We start from the raw sequence: 16,244 nt of genomic DNA on the forward strand, positions 1-16,244 counted from the left end.
GCCGCCACCGATACCAGCGTCTCGCCCGTCTCGCGGCAGCCCACGCGGACACCACGACTTCTCCACACGCTCCGCCGTAAGACGCACGGCCAATGGAGGCCTTTGCCGAGGCAACAGGAGTACAGTCGCCTTCGGCGGCGACTGTCAAGCAGCTGCGTAGCTTTCTGGAAAGCCAGGGTGTACGTGGGGGGAGGGGGGGGGGGGGGGGAGGGGGGGGCGGGGAGGGGGGACAGAGGGACAGGGGTGTCAGCCTCGTGCACCACTGCACACGCTTGCACATGCCCGCACTGGTCGACGTCCACACTCACATGCACGCCCTGCCTTGTGTATGTGTGTAGGCTGAGCTCAAGTCGAGGATGCGCAAGGCCGAGCTGGTAGCCATGGCGACTACGCTGGTAGAGGCCGGGGAGGAGGCCGAGTCAAGGGAGGAGGCCGAGACTGGGGCTGTTGTCGGGGTTGAGGCTGTGACTGCGATCAAGGCCGAAGCTGCTGGTGAGTGGAGCGCGGCGCAGATCCGAGCAGCGGCAACGCGGACAACGTCGGTGGTGCTGGCGGTGTGGGCGTACATCGTGGTGTACTCGCTGGTGGTGAGCGCGATCACCGAGGCCCCGTGGTGGGCCATGGTGGCATACTACGCCATCGGAATGGGCTTCCTGTACAACATGCACTGGTTAGTCCATCAGCCGTGGGCTTGGCCCATCTACACTGCACACGCCTATCACCATGAGGTCGAGTGTCCACCGACAGCGTTCTTGGCCGGGGCCGAGGGCTCGTGGTTGGAGCGTGTGGCGCTGACCTCTGGCGGGCTGGCCATCATCGCTGCAACCGTTGTGCTGCTCGGTGTTCCGGTCGGCGTCGCTGTTGGTGCCCTCGGACTGTATGCCTGGATGGGCGCGCTCGGCTCGTACATGCATGGCGCGTTCCACACTCGCGATCACTGGCTGGAGAAGCACGACTGGTTCCGCGTCCTCCGTGCCATGCACTACATCCACCACGTCGGCGACCGGCCCGGCTACGGCATTGACGTCGACGTCCTCACCCAGCCGCGCATGGCCGAGGCCTGTGCGCCGCTTACTCCCGACTCGCTTGTCCTTGTCTCGCACTATGCACAGGTCCCACCGCCGGATGGGTTTCTGGCTTTGGCGCCAGTGACGCGCTCCCACATTGCGGCTGCGGCGCAGGTCGGGCCGCTCATTGCATACTCGCTGTCAATGGAGATCCCGCTGCCGCTACCCGGCCCGGCCGGTGGCTTTCCGGACACGCAGCAGCGTATGGAGTGGGCTGTCAGCCGCGGGTTTGGCGCGCTCCTCGTCCGCCTCTCGCTCTCGGTGGCGCTCGCGCTCACGTGGATCATCTCGCACAACATGCTCACCTCGATGTCGGTCACCGTCGAGCCCAAGCAGGCGGCATCGTTCGCCATCGGCGACACCCTGCACGAGATCACCTATCTCTGGCACCACTACCTCGCAGCCTATCCCGAGACAGCCGCGGCTATCATCCTGGGCCTCGACGCTCTCATCGACATTCTGGTCTTCTCCATCATTGTTGTTGCCGTCATGGGTCCGACCATGCGACCAGTCTTTTCCGGATACGCCTCGGTTGTTCTCCGCCAGATCGCTCAGCTCCTCTGCGAGCTTCCGGCCCCCTCGTCGTCGCTGTGGACGCCGTCGGCGTCGAGCCCGCTCCTCTTCCACGCCTACGCCACTAATGTGGACTTTTTCTTCTCCATGTACCCCGCCATCGCCGTCGTCGCCTCGGTCGAGCTCCTCCGTATCCTTCCCCGGGGGGCGGCCATCCAGACCACGCTGACCACCTGTGGCGCCATCGTCCTCGTCGCCGGCATTTCGATCCTCATCGCCATCCTCCGCATGGACTGGACGCTCTCGCTCTTCACGGGCGTCCTCGCCGGTGCCTTTGCCGTCCTCGTCGGCGCTCGTGTCGCCCCCTTTGTCGACGTCCTCTTGCCGTAACCTGTCGCCGGAGCACGCCTGCCTCCCACGATCATGATCAAAGCTGTACACGTGCTGCAACACCACCACACTCGAATCGGCTGGAGGTACCACAGCCAGAGCCAATCCACTTCTCTCCCCCCCCCCCCCCACACACACACACGCACACACCACACCACACCCATGAGATGGCTCACCCTCTTGGCCTTCGTCACCCTCCTCCAAACCATCGCCCTCGTTGCCCTCACCTCCTACACCGTCCATGACCTCGCATCGCCCGTCCACCACACCGCCCGCGCCTCGCCCACGGCAACACCCACGCCCACGCCTACACCCATGCCAATGTCGACGCCCACATCCATACGACCAGACGCTGCGGCGGCGGTTGTCGAGCCAGCCCACTGTGGGCCGCCGGCAAGCGAGCTGCTGAGGCTGAAGTCGAGCCTTAAGCGGACGGTGGCCGGCATCCACGCTCGGGCGGTGGCGCGCGCCCGGGCGGCGGGATCGAACGCTGTCTTTCCACCCACGGCCACCCTTGCACCCGAACCGCATGCGGTGTTGGATCCGATGACAGCAGCAGCAGAGGATGGCGCGGTGCTGGCCAGCAAGTTGGCGGTCGATGCCGATGGGCCCAGGCTGAGCATCGCGACGTACAACCTGTGGAACACCAATCCACCGTGGGAGGCGCGCGCCAAAGCCATGGCGGCAATGCTCAACGCGCTCGCTCCGCAAGTCCTTGCTCTGCAAGAAGTACGCATTCTGCCCGACGGTGGCAATCAAGCCGACGCACTCATCGCCATGCTCCAGCCGCAGTACTCGGTTGTTTATGCCCGGGTCCTCGGCACACCGGGCTCGGCTGATGAGGAAGGCATCGCGCTCGCCACCACACTCGACATTGTCTCGTCGGCGGAGCATCCGCTGCCGCCGATGACAGGCAACGCTGTGCGCATGCTGCTTCACGTGAGGCTTCGGCTGCCTGGTAGCGGCGACGACGACGACGACAGCAATCTCCTCGACGTCTTTGCCACTCACTGGCCAGTCTACGACTATGAGCAGTGCAACACGGCGCTGCAGGTTGCCGCCATTGCCCGCAAGGTGTGGGCCTCAAACGGCGGGCGCATCGCACAGATCGTTCTCGGCGACTTTAACGCATACTTTGATTTTGACGAGCCGATGCGCATCCTGACCGAGCCGAGCTCACCGTGTCGCCGCGCACCCACCTCGCCCTGTGGGCCAGTTGTGGCTGCGCTTGCCGGCGACGCGCTACCAAGCGATCGCCCGTTTGTGGACGTCTTTGACGTGCTGCATCCGGCCCACCCGCCGCGTGCGCCACCCGATGTCGGCGCCGACGGCAAGCTGCCCGAGCGGTGGTGGGGCGCACCCGAAGTTCCTGTCGGCACCACCTTTTCCAACTTTGCTGACCATCGCATACAGGACTCATCACGGCCCGACCGTATCCTTGCCCGGGGCGATGGCCTCCAGCCGCGCTCCGTCCACACCTTTGGCGGCGAGCCGCTCGCCGAGCTCTTTGCCGGCTACCCGATGTTCCCGTCCGACCATCGAGGCGTCTTTGCTGTCTTTGACCGCCTCTCCCCCTAGCCATCAACCTAGCCTGAATCAATCGCAAACGCCCTCACTCGCCTCAGTAGCCGCCTCGCTTCACCGTCTCGCTGCTTTGCCGCAGACGTCGGCAAATGGCCCCGCTCCCTCACGTTTGCCGCCAGCCAGTCGCTCTGACTCGTACGCTAGCACTCCCACCGCACAGACTGCCACTGCTCTCCCCACACGAGGCAGACACCCCGCCACCATGTCTTCCACCCGCAAACGCGACCACTCGTCATCCTTGTCAGCCTCGGCCTCTGACGGTACGCCCTCGGTCCCCTCCCCTCCTCCCTACCCCCTTGGTCCCCTTCGCTCCACCCGAGTCGCACTAACACCTCCGCCCTGCCCGCCCCCCCCCCCCCCGCCCTAGGCCACGAGTCCAAGCGAACCAAGCCGCTCAAGGTCAAGCTCAAGATGTCAGAGCCTTCCCCAATGCCTCAGATTAGGATCAAGATGGGTGGGCCCAAGTCGCCGGACGCGTCCGAGTCGATGGACGACGACTCCGAGTGGGACGGGTCGGACGTCGACACGGCACCGCGGAAGCGCAAGCGCAAGAACAAGTCCAAGGCCAAGGCCAAAGCCAAGGCCAAGACACGGAGTCAGCGCAAGAAGAAAAAGAAGAAGAAGAAGAAGAAGAAGAACAAGTCGCGTCGTCGTGCGGCATCGTCCGACTCGGGCTACGAGTCGTCGTACACACCATCGTCAGGCCCGTCGTCAGAGGGGTGCTCGTCGTACTCAGCCGTGTCAGACTCGCTCTCGCTACCGTCGGTCGAGTCGTCGGAGGGCTCGCGCGAAACCAAAAAGGCACGGCGGCGTGCCAAGGCGCGGATGTCTGCGGCGAAGCTGAAGGGCGAGGGCGTGAGCAAGGAGCCAAAGAAGCCAAAGCGCAAGCCAGGCAAAGGCAAGCGGTCTCGGAAGAGGGGCGCGGCTGGTGATGGGGACTACGAGCAAGCACCAGATCAGCCGGCGGTGTTTGGAGTCCAGCAGGCCGGGACCGGGACCATCATCCGCGACTGCTCGAATCTCAAGCTCAAGCCCGACTCTGCCACCCGTCCGATCTGGATCACCGACGACGGTCACATCTTTCTCGAGTCGTTCTCGCCGCTGTACCAGATTGCGTGCGACTTTCTTGTGGCGGTAGCAGAGCCAGTCTGCCGCGCGCGGCTCATCCAAGAGTACAAGCTCGGGCGGTTCTCGCTCTACGCCGCCATTTCGGTCGGTCTTGATGCCGACAAGATCATCAAGGTCTTGGACAAGCTCTCCAAGGTCACCATTCCGCAGCAGGTCATTAACGATGTCCGCACAGCAGTGGCCAACTACGGCAAGACCAAGATTGTGCTCCGGCAGTCGCGATACTACCTCGAAACGACGACGCGCGACGTGCTCGAGTTTCTGTTGACCGACCCGGAGCTCGCCGACACGATTGTAGTCCCGTCGCGGGACGACGAGGCCGGCGGGAGCGGTGGCAGTGGCGAGGTGCCTGCCGACGCGGCGGTGACTGGCGCGACCATGTCGTATGCCGATGCCATCATGGCCATGGCCACCGGCAAGTCTGCGGCGGCGGTGGCGGCAGCAGCCAAGACAACGAGCAACTCGGGCCGCAGCCTTGCGGACCGAGTCATTCAGCGGTATGTGCCCGGGGCAAGCGAGACGCGAGCCGGGCTCGACGACGTGCTCCGAGGCACGCAGACGCACATGCAGCGCGAAGGCGACGGCGGCGAGCTAGCGGCATTGGCGAGTGGCGACGGGCGCGAGGCCGACGACGACGACGATGGGCTGGACGTGTTTGGCGCGGCATACGCCGACGCACACGAGCGGTTCTTTGTGGAGTTTATTCCCAACCAGGTGAGCAAGGTGAGGATGCGAGCAACCAAGCTCGACTTTCCGGTCCTCGCCGAGTACGACTTTCGTAACGACGACGCCAACGCCTCGCTCGACGTCCACCTCAAGCCGATGACCTCGATTCGGCCGTACCAGGAGAAGGCGCTGCGCAAGATGTTTGGCAACGGGCGCGCGCGGTCGGGAATCATTGTCCTGCCGTGCGGCGCCGGCAAGACGCTGGTGGGGATCACAGCGTGCACGACGATCAAAAAGTCATGCATCGTCATGTGCACCTCCGAAGTGGCGGTCGAGCAGTGGAAGCGCCAGTTCCAGTTGTGGTGCCAGATTGATGAGTCGTGCATCATGCGGTTTACCAAGGACTCGAAGGACTTTGACGAGGTGCTCGCCACCCGCGACTACAAGCGACCGATTATTGTCATCTCGACCTACACCATGATTGGGTACGCCGGCAAGCGGGCAAACAAGTCGAAGAAGGTCATGGACTACATCCGGGCCCGCGAGTGGGGCCTGCTTGTCCTCGACGAGGTCCAGGTTGCGCCAGCGGACAACTTTTCGCGGTGCTGCAAGGACCTGCAGTCGCACTGTAAGCTCGGGCTGACAGCGACGCTCGTCCGCGAGGACGATCGCATCAAGGACCTCAACTACCTCATCGGGCCGAAGTTGTACGAGGCCAACTGGCTGGACCTGCAGGACGCCGGGTACATTGCACGGGTGCAGTGCGCCGAGGTGTGGTGTCAGATGACTCCGGCATTCTACCGCGAGTATCTGCGGGCCGAGGAGAAGCGGCGCAAGCTGCTCTACGTCATGAATCCGAACAAGTTCCTCGCCACCGAGTTTCTCATCCGCTACCACGAGCGGCGCGGCGACAAGATCCTGGTCTTCTCGGACAACCTCTTTGCCCTGGAGCAGTACTCGGAGCTCCTACAGAAGCCGCTCATCTGCGGCGCCACGCCGGCGGCGGAGCGGCTGCAAATCTTGTACCAGTTTCAGCACAACCCGGCGCTCAACGTGGTGTGCATCTCCAAGGTTGGCGACAACTCGATCGACCTTCCGGGTGCGTCGGTGGTCATCCAGGTCGCGGCCCACTACGGCTCACGGCGGCAGGAGGCGCAGCGGCTCGGGCGCATTCTCCGGGCCAAGGTCAACACCGACGGCGGCTTCAACGCCTTCTTCTACTCGGTTGTCTCCAAGGACACTCAGGAGATGGCTTACTCGTCGAAGCGGCAGCAGTTTCTAGTCAACCAGGGCTACTCGTTCAAGGTCATCTCGCACCTCCCGCACACCACGCCCGAGCCGGGCTCGATGGTCGAGGTCCTGATGCGCAAGGAGACCCAGGACCGGCTGCTCACTAACGTCTTGCACGCCTCGATCGAGGCTGGCGAGACCGAGCGCGACTACGACGACGCCGACTACCTCAACAGGGCCACTGGCGCCGCCACCCGCGTCGTCTCCTCGATGGACGCCATCGGCTCGACCGGCTCGGGCCTCGTGTACTCGATCTTCAACCCGGTCGCTCGCCGTGCCAAGCCCAAGCGCAAGCCCAAGGCCCGCCGTGGCCGTGCTGACCTCCCGCAGGGCTCGCTCTTCAAAAAGTTCTTCCAGCCCAAGGTGCGGTCCAAGGAGGAGAAGGAGGCTGCTGCCCAAGCGCTCCGCGAGCAGCGACTCAAGTCCAAGTTCATGCCGGCTACGCTGATGTAGACGGCTTGCAAGGAAAACAAACACGATGCCATGGAACACACATGAACACTCTTGCGCACACGTACATACGCGTACGCATACACACCCGTACGCGTACGTGCGCCTGCGCAGCGACATGAGGTCGAGCGCTCCCTACACAAACACACTCTCTCTAGCTCTATCTCGCGTGGACGCCATGCCCGGGTCGACAAGCCTCGTTTACAGGTTCTGCAGCTCACGGAGACGACGGATGGTCGAGCGCGTGGTAGCGGCGGCAGCAGTCGAGAGGGTGTACGCACCACCGGCCATGATGCGGCGGCACGAGCCGCAGTTCCAGATGCCAACGCAGGTGCGGCGGACCGAGTCCTTGCCGCAGAACGCGCAGGTGTACTTGGCGTGCTGGGAGATCTCCATCTTGCGCACCATCTTACGGAGCGAAGCACCGTAGCGGGTGCCGTACTTGCCGGTGATGCCGACCTTCTTGGTGTGCTTGGTCTGTTGTCGGAGGAGGGGGGGGGGGGGTTAGTCTGTCCGACACCGGTGCATGCTTCCTCTCTAGTCTCTCCGTCCTCTCCACACTCGCACTTCCTGCCATGGCGCCAGTCCCCACACACACACACCGGCTCCTCTCTGCACGCAAGCAGCGCAAGAGGGGTCGCCTGGTGGCCCTTGGTGGCGGCCGGCCACCGCCAAAGGCGAGGATGGCGAGCCGAGCGAGGCGACGGCGACCAAATTCGGATCCCCCAAGGCGGCGTCCTTGGCTTGCTGCAGCCTAGTTGCCGGTACCAGCCATACGGCGAGACAAGCCACCACCAAGCGTGTGTGTCTCTCGCGCCTCTCCGCGGTGCGCTCTGCGAGTTGCAGCAAGGGTGCCAGCCGCAGGGTGCGCATCAGCGATGGCGGCGTGTGTGTCGGACAAAAATGGCTCCGGCATCAGCCGACGACGGGGGGGCAAGGCGTATAGAGCCCGCACCACAGCACCATACCACGCACCAACAGCCTGTCCTTCGAGTGGTAGTGTGTGGCAGAGCAAGGCGTGTATGCTGGGTGTGGTGGACACCGTGAGCTTGCTCAGCTATTGCTTCAGACTGGTACGTACCATATTGTGTGTGCGAGAGGAGAGGTGGCGAGACAAAGTGAAAAACAACGCGAGCTGGGCTTGAGCCATTCATTCATGCCAGCCACCATGCAAATCGAGTCCAACTACCATTCATTCATTCAGTCGTCGCCCCTTTTTAATATTTCATTCATCGCAACGTCAACGAAAACAATGCATGGTTGTTGAGTGAGGAATCAAAGGGTGTTGGGGGGGGGGGGGTTGGGGGGGCGGCGGCTGAGCATGGCTGGGCCAATGACGCCGGGTGCGGGCCATTGGTGAGGCGAGGAGACGACCGCCGGTTAAGCCTCTCTCGCACTCGACAATGACGGTAGGTGTGATGGAATGAGAATACGAGTGAGGATGCGCATGTAGTGGGCAGAGGTAGAGCGGGTGAGGCGGAGGGTAGGCTGCTCCTCCCGGAGCTGTAGGCCCCAACAGTGGGCGGGCGGTGTGAGCAGCGGGCGGCGATGGATTGATTTTCGTCGGCTGGCAAGTGCAAAGAGCGAGCAGAGACTCACAGCGTACGGGAGGCTGTGTGTTTGCGAGTAGACGCTGTTCCTGCTGTACGAGTCTGCGGCTGGGTACGCGCTCTTTGAGCGGCTGGAGTCCGAGGTTGTGGCGACGGAGGATGCCGAGTGGCAGAAGTCAATGCAGGACCTGGGCAAGTTTGGTAAGATTGTTAAGATGAAGGGCTTTGCGCCGTTCCTCTCGGCCGAGGCGTCGCTGGCGAACATCAACGACGTGTCGGAGGGCCTGCTCAACGAGTTTCTGCAGGACTTTCTGGTGACGTACATGCCCAAGGCGAAGGGCAAGGTCGAGCTTGGTGTGGCGGATCCCGCGCTCGGCTCGGCCATCCAGTCGGCGACCTCGATCTCGTGCGTGTCGAACAAGATGGTGCGCGAGCTGCTCCGCGGCGTGCGGCTCCACTTTGATGCCTTTATCTCTGAGCTCGAGGACGGCGACCTGGAGAAGGCGCAGCTTGGTCTCGGGCATGCGTTCTCGCGGGCTAAGGTCAAGTTCAACGTCAACCGTGTGGACAACATGATTATCCAGTCGATTGCCATGCTCGACGTGCTCGACAAGGACCTCAACACCTTTGCCATGCGCGTCAAGGAGTGGTACTCGTGGCACTTCCCGGAGCTGGTCAAGATCGAGTCGGACAACGTCAAGTTCACCCGGCTTGTACTCCTCATCGGCGACAAGGTGACCGTGTCCGAGGAGACGCTTGACGGCATCGAGCAGATTGTGGGCGATGCGACGACGGCGCAGTCGATCCTTGTTGCGGCGCGGACGTCGATGGGCCAGGACATTGCCGAGATCGACCTGACCAACGTCACGCACTTTGCCGAGCGCGTCATTGCGCTTGCCGACTACCGGACCGGCCTCCACGCGTACCTGCAGGAGAAGATGAACACGTGTGCGCCGAACCTCGCCGCCCTCATCGGCGAGTACGTCGGTGCCCGCCTCATTGCGCACGCTGGCTCGCTGACCAACCTCGCCAAGTACCCGGCGTCGACCGTCCAGATCCTCGGTGCCGAGAAGGCCCTGTTCCGGGCGCTCAAGACGCGCGGCAACACGCCCAAGTACGGCCTGCTCTACCACTCGTCCTTTATCGGCCGCGCGGCGACCAAGAACAAGGGCCGCATCTCGCGCGTCCTCGCCAACAAGTGCTCCATCGCCTCGCGCCTCGACGCCTTCTCGGACGTCCCCACCGCCAAGTTTGGTGAGATGCTGCGCGACCAGGTCGAGGAGCGCCTTGCCTTTTACTCCACCGGCAAGGCCCCGCGCCGCAACAAGGACGTCATGAAGGAGGTCATCGCCGAGCTCTCAGCCGAGGGCCTCTACGATTCGCTCAACGCCGAGGCCGGCGCCTCGGCTGACAAGCCCTCCCGCAAGCGCGCCCGCGACGACGACTCGGACGACTCGGACGACGACGAGCCGGCCAAGAAGAAGAAGAAGAAGTCCAAGTCCAAGGACAAGTCCAAGTCCAAGGACAAGGCCAAGTCCAAGTCCAAGGACAAGAAGAAGTCCAAGAAGAAGTCCAAGAAGTAAGCTGCCTACCAGGCCGCCTGCAGACAATCTCCCCCCCCCCATCTAAACCACTCTAACATCCATCTCTCTACCACATCGCCGCTTTTACTGTATCACCTCTGCGCTGGTTTAAAACCTCCTCGGGCCTACGACTCCTCAAGGTTGATCGAGTTCTTAAACTTGCCGTACAGCACAACCTTGAGCTCGGCGAGCGCCTCGCGGAGCGTCTCGATCTCGGCCTCGGCCGCCGTCACCTTGGCCTCCGTCTCCTCCTGCAGCGCCTCGATCCGCGCCTCGACCTCGTCCGCCGGCAGCATGACAAAGACTTCGCCAATCTGGAACCGCAGCGCATCGTCGTCGTCGGCCATCAACACCTCGGTCGACGCATCCTCCAGGTTGTCCAGCTCCTCCTGCCACCGCCCGATGTCGGCCTCGAGCTCGTGCACACGCTGGTTCAGCCGGCCAAACTTGTTGATCCGCTGCTGGTCCTCCCAGTTGACATCCACATCCACCTCGTCCTCCTTCTTCAGCTGTCCACTCCCTCACCGTCCCGCCAGTCCCAGGTCAGTCTCCTTCCCCCACCCCCACCCCCTCCTTCCTTGACCTGCTGCTGTCCGCACTCTGCATCCACCACCCACCGCCTGGCCCTTCCTCCCCCCCCCCCTCCCCCCCCCCCTTCCTACCACTCACCCACCCACACCCACACCCACGCCTCCCCCTCCCCTCCCCCTCCCCTCTCCTCCCCTCCCCCTCTCCTCAACCTCCGTACCAGCCGTGCGTTCTGCATCCTCCTCCTGCGACGTGTGTCCCTCTGCCTCCCGCTCCCGCCCTCCCTGCCCAGCAGCCAAGCCACTCGCCTCGCGCGACCAACCCCTTTCCCCCCACCCTCCCCCTCCCCCCCCCCCCCCACCCACCCACCTACCCACCCCTGTCGTCTTTTTTTTTTGCCTCACCAATTCCGGCAGCGGAAAAAACGAACACTCTGCCCAGCGTTTCGTTTGCATCAACGTTGTTTTTCTGCGGCTCCGAAAACGAGATATTCCCACCGCAAAACCGAAGGCGTCGGCAGCGCGACTCTATCGGCGGAGAGTGTGTGTAAGCCAAGCGGGGGTGTCCGAGCCAAGAGAGGCTCACCACTCCTCGCTTCACCTGCCACAGCCTCTCTTCTGCCCGAGGCATCGCTACCTTGCCCTCTCCTCGTAACGTTGTGTGTGGCAAGGCCTTTTCTCCTTTGGATACCTGCAGGCACCGCCCGCCCGCCCGCCCGCCCACACTCTCCCAAACACCTCGCATGACCTCCCGTTCCTCTCCGCCACAGCTCCAAGCTGGAGTAGTAGGCGAAGCCACCAACATGGCAAGCAACAGCTCAACCAATATCTCGCCAACACCCACCGCAGGCGCCGGACCAAGCGCCAAGAGCGCATCCAAGCAGCCACGAAGCCCTCCGCCGCAGACACCGACTGAAACCCGAAAGCGAAAGCGGTCGCCGCCGACCCCGTCGACGTCGCCGCCGCCGCCCACAAAGTGCGCTCGCCCGCTACGCGGCGGCTCGTCGCCGTCACCCACGCGCGCTCTGCCCGACACTCCGCGCGCCGCTGCGGCGGCGCTCGGCTCGTTTGCCACGCTGGCCCCGCTGCCATCGGTCGCCACAGACTCGGCCGACGTTCTCCCGGTCCAGCTCCGCACCCTGTGGAACCGATTTCTCGCCGCGCATTACTTCACCTCGTCGCACTCGGTGCCGGCGGCCGTGGACGGCGGCCCGGCCTCGACCGTCACGGCCGGCAAGGCTCCGCGCCTGACGCCGACCCCGGGCTGGCTGGCGGTGTCATCGTCGGCCCACGGCTCCGACTCGGCACCCGGCGCGGCCGCAGACTCGGCCGGTCTCGTCTCACCCCCACAGCGATCGCTGGGCCGCGCCTCGTACTCGCCGGTCCCACACTCGCCACCGCACTCGCCGTCGCTCGTCTCGCGTGCACCATCGGCCGCCGCCGCAGCAGCACCTATCTCGGCGGCAGCAGCGGCAGCTGCTGCTGCTCACCGTGCGGTTGCCAAGTCATCGCACGACGTTCTGGGCCTCAAGACCCTTGCCGAGCGGGCAACTCCGGCACAACTCGACTTTTGTCTGCGGACGCAACTGCTGCGGCCAGACCATATCATCACACTCTTTGAGCACGTGCCCGAGCCGACCAAGGCCCAAGTGCTGGAAGACATCCTCGCCAAGGCGCCGACAGTGCCATTGGCCTCGGCATCTCAGGCCGACTCGCCCTCGGGTTCGGCCTCGGGTTCGGCCTCGGGTTCGGCCTCGGGTTCGGCCTCGGGTTCGGTCTCGTCGAGCCTCTCGCCCGAGCTTGTATTCATGACCGAGTCGGACTCGGACGATCCCGAGGCGACGCTGGCGCTTGCCTCGGCGTCCCAAGAGCAGAGCCTCGTGCAGGCGCTGCCGTCGCTTTCGCCACTGGAAACGCTGGTAGCAGTTGCGGCACTCTCCTCGGTCATCTGCGTCGAGTTTGGCAAGGCGATTGTGGCCCGGCTGTCGCGCGGGCAGGTGCGGATGGCGCTGCCGCTGATGTCAGAGACGCTGGTGGTTGCGCTGGGCGACCTTGCGCTTGGGCGCGCGCCGCCGCCGCCCGGCACCCAGGTCAAGTGGTCGATGACCGAGCTCGAGCAGTTTGTCCCGCTCATGTCAGTCGAGCAGCTGCTTGTGCTCACCGCTCACGCAGCGACGACCAAGTCCAAGCTCCCGCTCGACGTTGTACTCTCGTCGGCTTCGGCGGCGCAGCTGAGGGCGCTGGCTTCGCTCACGTACAAGCTCATGCACCCGTACTACGGCAAGCCTGCAGCGGCCGGGCGGGTGACGCTCGACGATGTCCGCGCGCTTGCTGGCGCCTTTGACGACCTCCGCAAGGCCAACAACCGGAGGGCCCAGCTGCTGCAGGTCCAGGGCACCGGCATCCACACGCTCGGCTCGGCGATGGCAGCGAGTCGGGTGCCGCCGCTGCCACCACCGCCGCCGACCGACGAGCGGCCGGTCGTCGACTTGCCGGCGCTGGCCGTCCATCTCCTCCTCGCCGCGGACGACGCAGGCGCTGCCGTACGCCTCCCAGTCGACGCCACGGTCCTGGCCTCGCTCGCCGGCGTGCTACTGGCCAACTTTTGGTCGCTCTCGCGGGCGACACAGCGGCAGGTAGTCCAGCTTCTGGACAGGCCTGGTCTGGAGAACGTGATTGGCAACGTGCCATGGCACGTCGCCGCCGTCTACTCGCTCCTCACGCCACTGCAGCGCAACTCGTTTGTCTGCCTCATTGCGCCCAAGCGCGACATGCTCCATTACCACGCGCTTCGCAAGGACGAGTCTGCGGCCATCCTGCGGTCAACGTCATACCTCGAGCTTGCACACTGGATCGAGAGCGCGAGCCAGCCAGAGCTGGGCGTCTTGGTGGCGTCGATGAGCATCTACCAGCTCCGCGCAGTCCTCCCCATCATGTCGTGCGGCCAGCTCCGATCGGCGCTGCCGTCACTCTCGCCGACCGGCCTTGAGTCGCTCGGCCGGTTCGCCGCAAAAGGCCGGTTCCTTGCCGACCTCCACACCCAGCTCCTCTCGCCGGCCGAGGCGCTCGTTGTTGTCGGCTCGTTTGACCTGGAGCAGACCATCCTGGCGCTCACCCTCTTCTCCAACGACTCGACGCAGCTAGCTACGGCGAGCAACGGGCTCGGATGGCCGCCGCTTGTCAAGCGCAACCTCTTTGCCGGCCTCTCCGCCCTGCCTGTGGGCCACATCAAGGACGCGCTGGTGGCGTACGCGCTCCCGCACTACATGGTCGAGGCGTGGATGCGGCGGATCGAGCCGAGCGCGGTCGACGCATTCCTCGACGAGTTTGTGTCTGAGGAAGAGGTGTGGGATCTTGTGCTCTCACCGTCGTTTGGCTCGCGGGCCGAGTTTGAGGACAAGGTCTTCAAGTCCTCGTTTCTGCAGCTTGTCCTTGCTGCCCGGGTCGGCGTCCTCACGCCGGAGCTCCTTGCGCGCGAGGTCTCGCTCTCAATCCCACTCCTCGACCGGTTGGAGCTTGTGCTCTTCACCTCACCCGAGGCCCGCAAGATCGTGGTCCGAATGCTGCCGACAAACCACCTGCGGAAAGCGCTCTTTGCGCTCACCGAAGACACGCGGCCGCACAGCTCGCCGTACTCTAAGCTTGCGCGCAAGCTGATGCAGCCGCGCAAGCTCCTCGAGCTCTTTGTCTCGTCGATGACGGTGTACCAGCTCGCCCACCTGCCGCGGCTCGACGACGCCGGCCTTGTCCAAGTCATTCCGCTCATTTCAGACGTGCAACTCTGGTCAATGGCGCGCGAGTTGGCAGTGGCCAAGCTCGAGCCGATCGCCAAGTACGCGACGCCGAGCCAACTGCAGACGCTCATCTCGTCGATTCCGCAGCGCAAGCGGAGGGCCTCGCTCCCAACCGACGTTCACATCTCGCTGCGCAACCCGGTGGCGTCGGCGTACTACATCCAGGACAACCAGTACTCGGGCTGGGAGCTGGCCATTGCCATCTCGCTCGCCGACTTTTGGCCGACCATGCGCGAGATCCTCTCGGTCCTCCTCCCACAGCACCTTTTCTACATTGTGCCGGTGCTCTCCGACGAACAGCTCGCAGACCTCCTTGCTGTCGTCCACACCGAGCGCTTCCGCTCGGTCTCGCAGCGAATGACGCCTTCGCAGCGCTCCAAGTTCCTTACTCCACTCCTCGCGTCGGTTCACGAGTGCGACGCCACGCTCGCCACCATCGAGGCGCAGATGGACGCGCTCGAGGCGGCGCTCGCCGGCCTCGACGTCGCCGCCCCCGAGTCGGCCACAGAGTGGCCGCGGCTCCGCACCCGGTTCTCCACCCTCACCGCACAAGTCCACAAGCTCGTCGGCAAGCTCCACAAGGTGGCGGCGACCGCAACTGACATTGACGGCCTCGCTGAGTCGATGGCCCGAGCCAACGCTGCCGCCCGCCGCACCGCCCACCTCCCGTCGCGGCCCAACAACCTCGGGACGCTGCTCGAGAAGGTCAAGGGCGCGTTTGCCATGGCTGCCGCCCGCGACGCCGCCGCGCGTGGTGTCGATGAGTCACGTCTGCCAGACTCGGAGCCGGCGTACATGATTGTCGGCGGCCAGTTTGGCCGGACCAACACCTCGATCAAGGAGCTCGGTCTCGCCTCGTTTGAGGAGCTCCCGGTCATCGGCCTCGATACGGTCGGCGACCTGCGGGCCAAGAACATCCACACCGATGTCGACCTCATGCGCTTTGTGGCCCAGCCCGCCGTCCAGGCCCTCCTCCAGCGCTACCGCCGCGACCGCGGCGTCCCGCTTGTTGTTGAGACCGAGCCGCCGCCCGAGCACGCCGCCCACCCGGTCCCGGCCCTCCCGCCGCCGCCCCTTGCCCCGCTTGCACCCTCGGCCGCCGCCGCACCAGCCCCCCAAGCCACCGGCGCGCCCGCACCAGCCCCGCACCCGGCCGCCGCGGGCCCGTCGCCCGGGCCCACTCCGATGCCAACCGCCGCCCGACCCGGAGGCTCGTCACCTCCGCCATCGTCAGGATTGGCATGAGGGTAAAGACCTGTTCCCCCAACCCAGTGCAATGACATTGCCGGCATTCCTCTCGGTTGCCGCGAAACATGCCGGCTGCCTACGACGCCAAGGACTGGATCAAGCTAGCCGTCAAGGTGCGCAGCCGTGATGGATCGGTCCTCCCCGTAGTCTTTCCCAAGATTGCCCTTGTCTTTGCCATCTGCATGGTCATCCTCATCGTCAATGAGACCATGTTCTACAAGGTACGCAGTGCCGGTACCGGTGGCGTGTCATGGCTGCCTCCCCCCCCTCCCCCCCGCCATCCCCCCCCCCCTCCCCACCACCACCACCACCCACCCACCCACGCACACGAACAGGTGCACACCCCCAGCCCATACCTGGTATAGCTTGTGCTCATAGCTTGTCCCCATCTCCTCTTCCCCCTCTCCCCACCTGCCTCCACCCCCCGCCAATGGTGCCATCATACAGTCCCCTC

General features: G+C 64.5%; 6 protein-coding genes across 6 annotated transcripts in view; 4 read left to right on the forward strand and 2 right to left on the reverse strand.

Moving 5' to 3' along the window:
- Positions 1-66: 66 nt before the first annotated feature.
- AMSG_11780 (uncharacterized protein) lies at positions 67-7,147 on the forward strand. Its single transcript, XM_013904315.1, has 5 exons — positions 67-179; positions 339-1,937; positions 2,343-3,153; positions 3,187-3,515; positions 3,930-7,147. The coding sequence occupies exons 1-5, from the start codon at positions 93-95 to the stop codon at positions 7,089-7,091; spliced, it is 5,988 nt and encodes a 1,995-aa protein (XP_013759769.1). The 5' UTR covers positions 67-92; the 3' UTR covers positions 7,092-7,147.
- A 142-nt stretch (positions 7,148-7,289) lies between these two features.
- AMSG_03714 (50S ribosomal protein L37a) lies at positions 7,290-8,191 on the reverse strand (the record flags this gene model as incomplete). Its single annotated transcript, XM_013904170.1, has 2 exons — positions 8,170-8,191; positions 7,290-7,565 (listed from the first exon to the last, which is right to left on the reverse strand). Exons 1-2 carry the CDS (start codon positions 8,170-8,172, stop codon positions 7,290-7,292), a joined length of 279 nt encoding a protein of 92 aa, XP_013759624.1. The 5' UTR covers positions 8,173-8,191.
- Positions 8,192-8,491: 300 nt separating this feature from the next.
- AMSG_03715 (nucleolar protein Nop56) lies at positions 8,492-10,283 on the forward strand (the record flags this gene model as incomplete). Its single annotated transcript, XM_013904171.1, has 2 exons — positions 8,492-8,497; positions 8,719-10,283. The coding sequence occupies 2 exons, from the start codon at positions 8,492-8,494 to the stop codon at positions 10,219-10,221; spliced, it is 1,509 nt and encodes a 502-aa protein (XP_013759625.1). The 3' UTR covers positions 10,222-10,283.
- On the reverse strand, positions 10,284-11,001 carry AMSG_03716 (prefoldin subunit 4). Its single transcript, XM_013904172.1, has 2 exons — positions 10,970-11,001; positions 10,284-10,730 (listed from the first exon to the last, which is right to left on the reverse strand). Exons 1-2 carry the CDS (start codon positions 10,985-10,987, stop codon positions 10,347-10,349), a joined length of 402 nt encoding a protein of 133 aa, XP_013759626.1. The 5' UTR covers positions 10,988-11,001; the 3' UTR covers positions 10,284-10,346.
- A 460-nt stretch (positions 11,002-11,461) lies between these two features.
- AMSG_03717 (uncharacterized protein) lies at positions 11,462-15,809 on the forward strand. Its single transcript, XM_013904173.1, has one exon. The coding sequence runs from the start codon at positions 11,492-11,494 to the stop codon at positions 15,785-15,787; it is 4,296 nt and encodes a 1,431-aa protein (XP_013759627.1). The 5' UTR covers positions 11,462-11,491; the 3' UTR covers positions 15,788-15,809.
- Positions 15,810-15,834: 25 nt separating this feature from the next.
- Positions 15,835-16,244, forward strand: part of AMSG_11781 (uncharacterized protein) — a 1,841-nt gene continuing 1,431 nt past the window's right edge. The window contains exon 1 of the mRNA XM_013904316.1: positions 15,835-16,011. Within this exon, the coding sequence (XP_013759770.1) occupies positions 15,856-16,011 (156 nt within the window). The 5' untranslated portion in view covers positions 15,835-15,855. The remainder of the gene's footprint in view (positions 16,012-16,244) is intronic.

This window comes from Thecamonas trahens, assembly GCF_000142905.1.
Source record: "Thecamonas trahens ATCC 50062 unplaced genomic scaffold supercont1.14, whole genome shotgun sequence".
In the NCBI taxonomy this organism is placed as follows: domain Eukaryota; order Apusomonadida; family Apusomonadidae; genus Thecamonas; species Thecamonas trahens.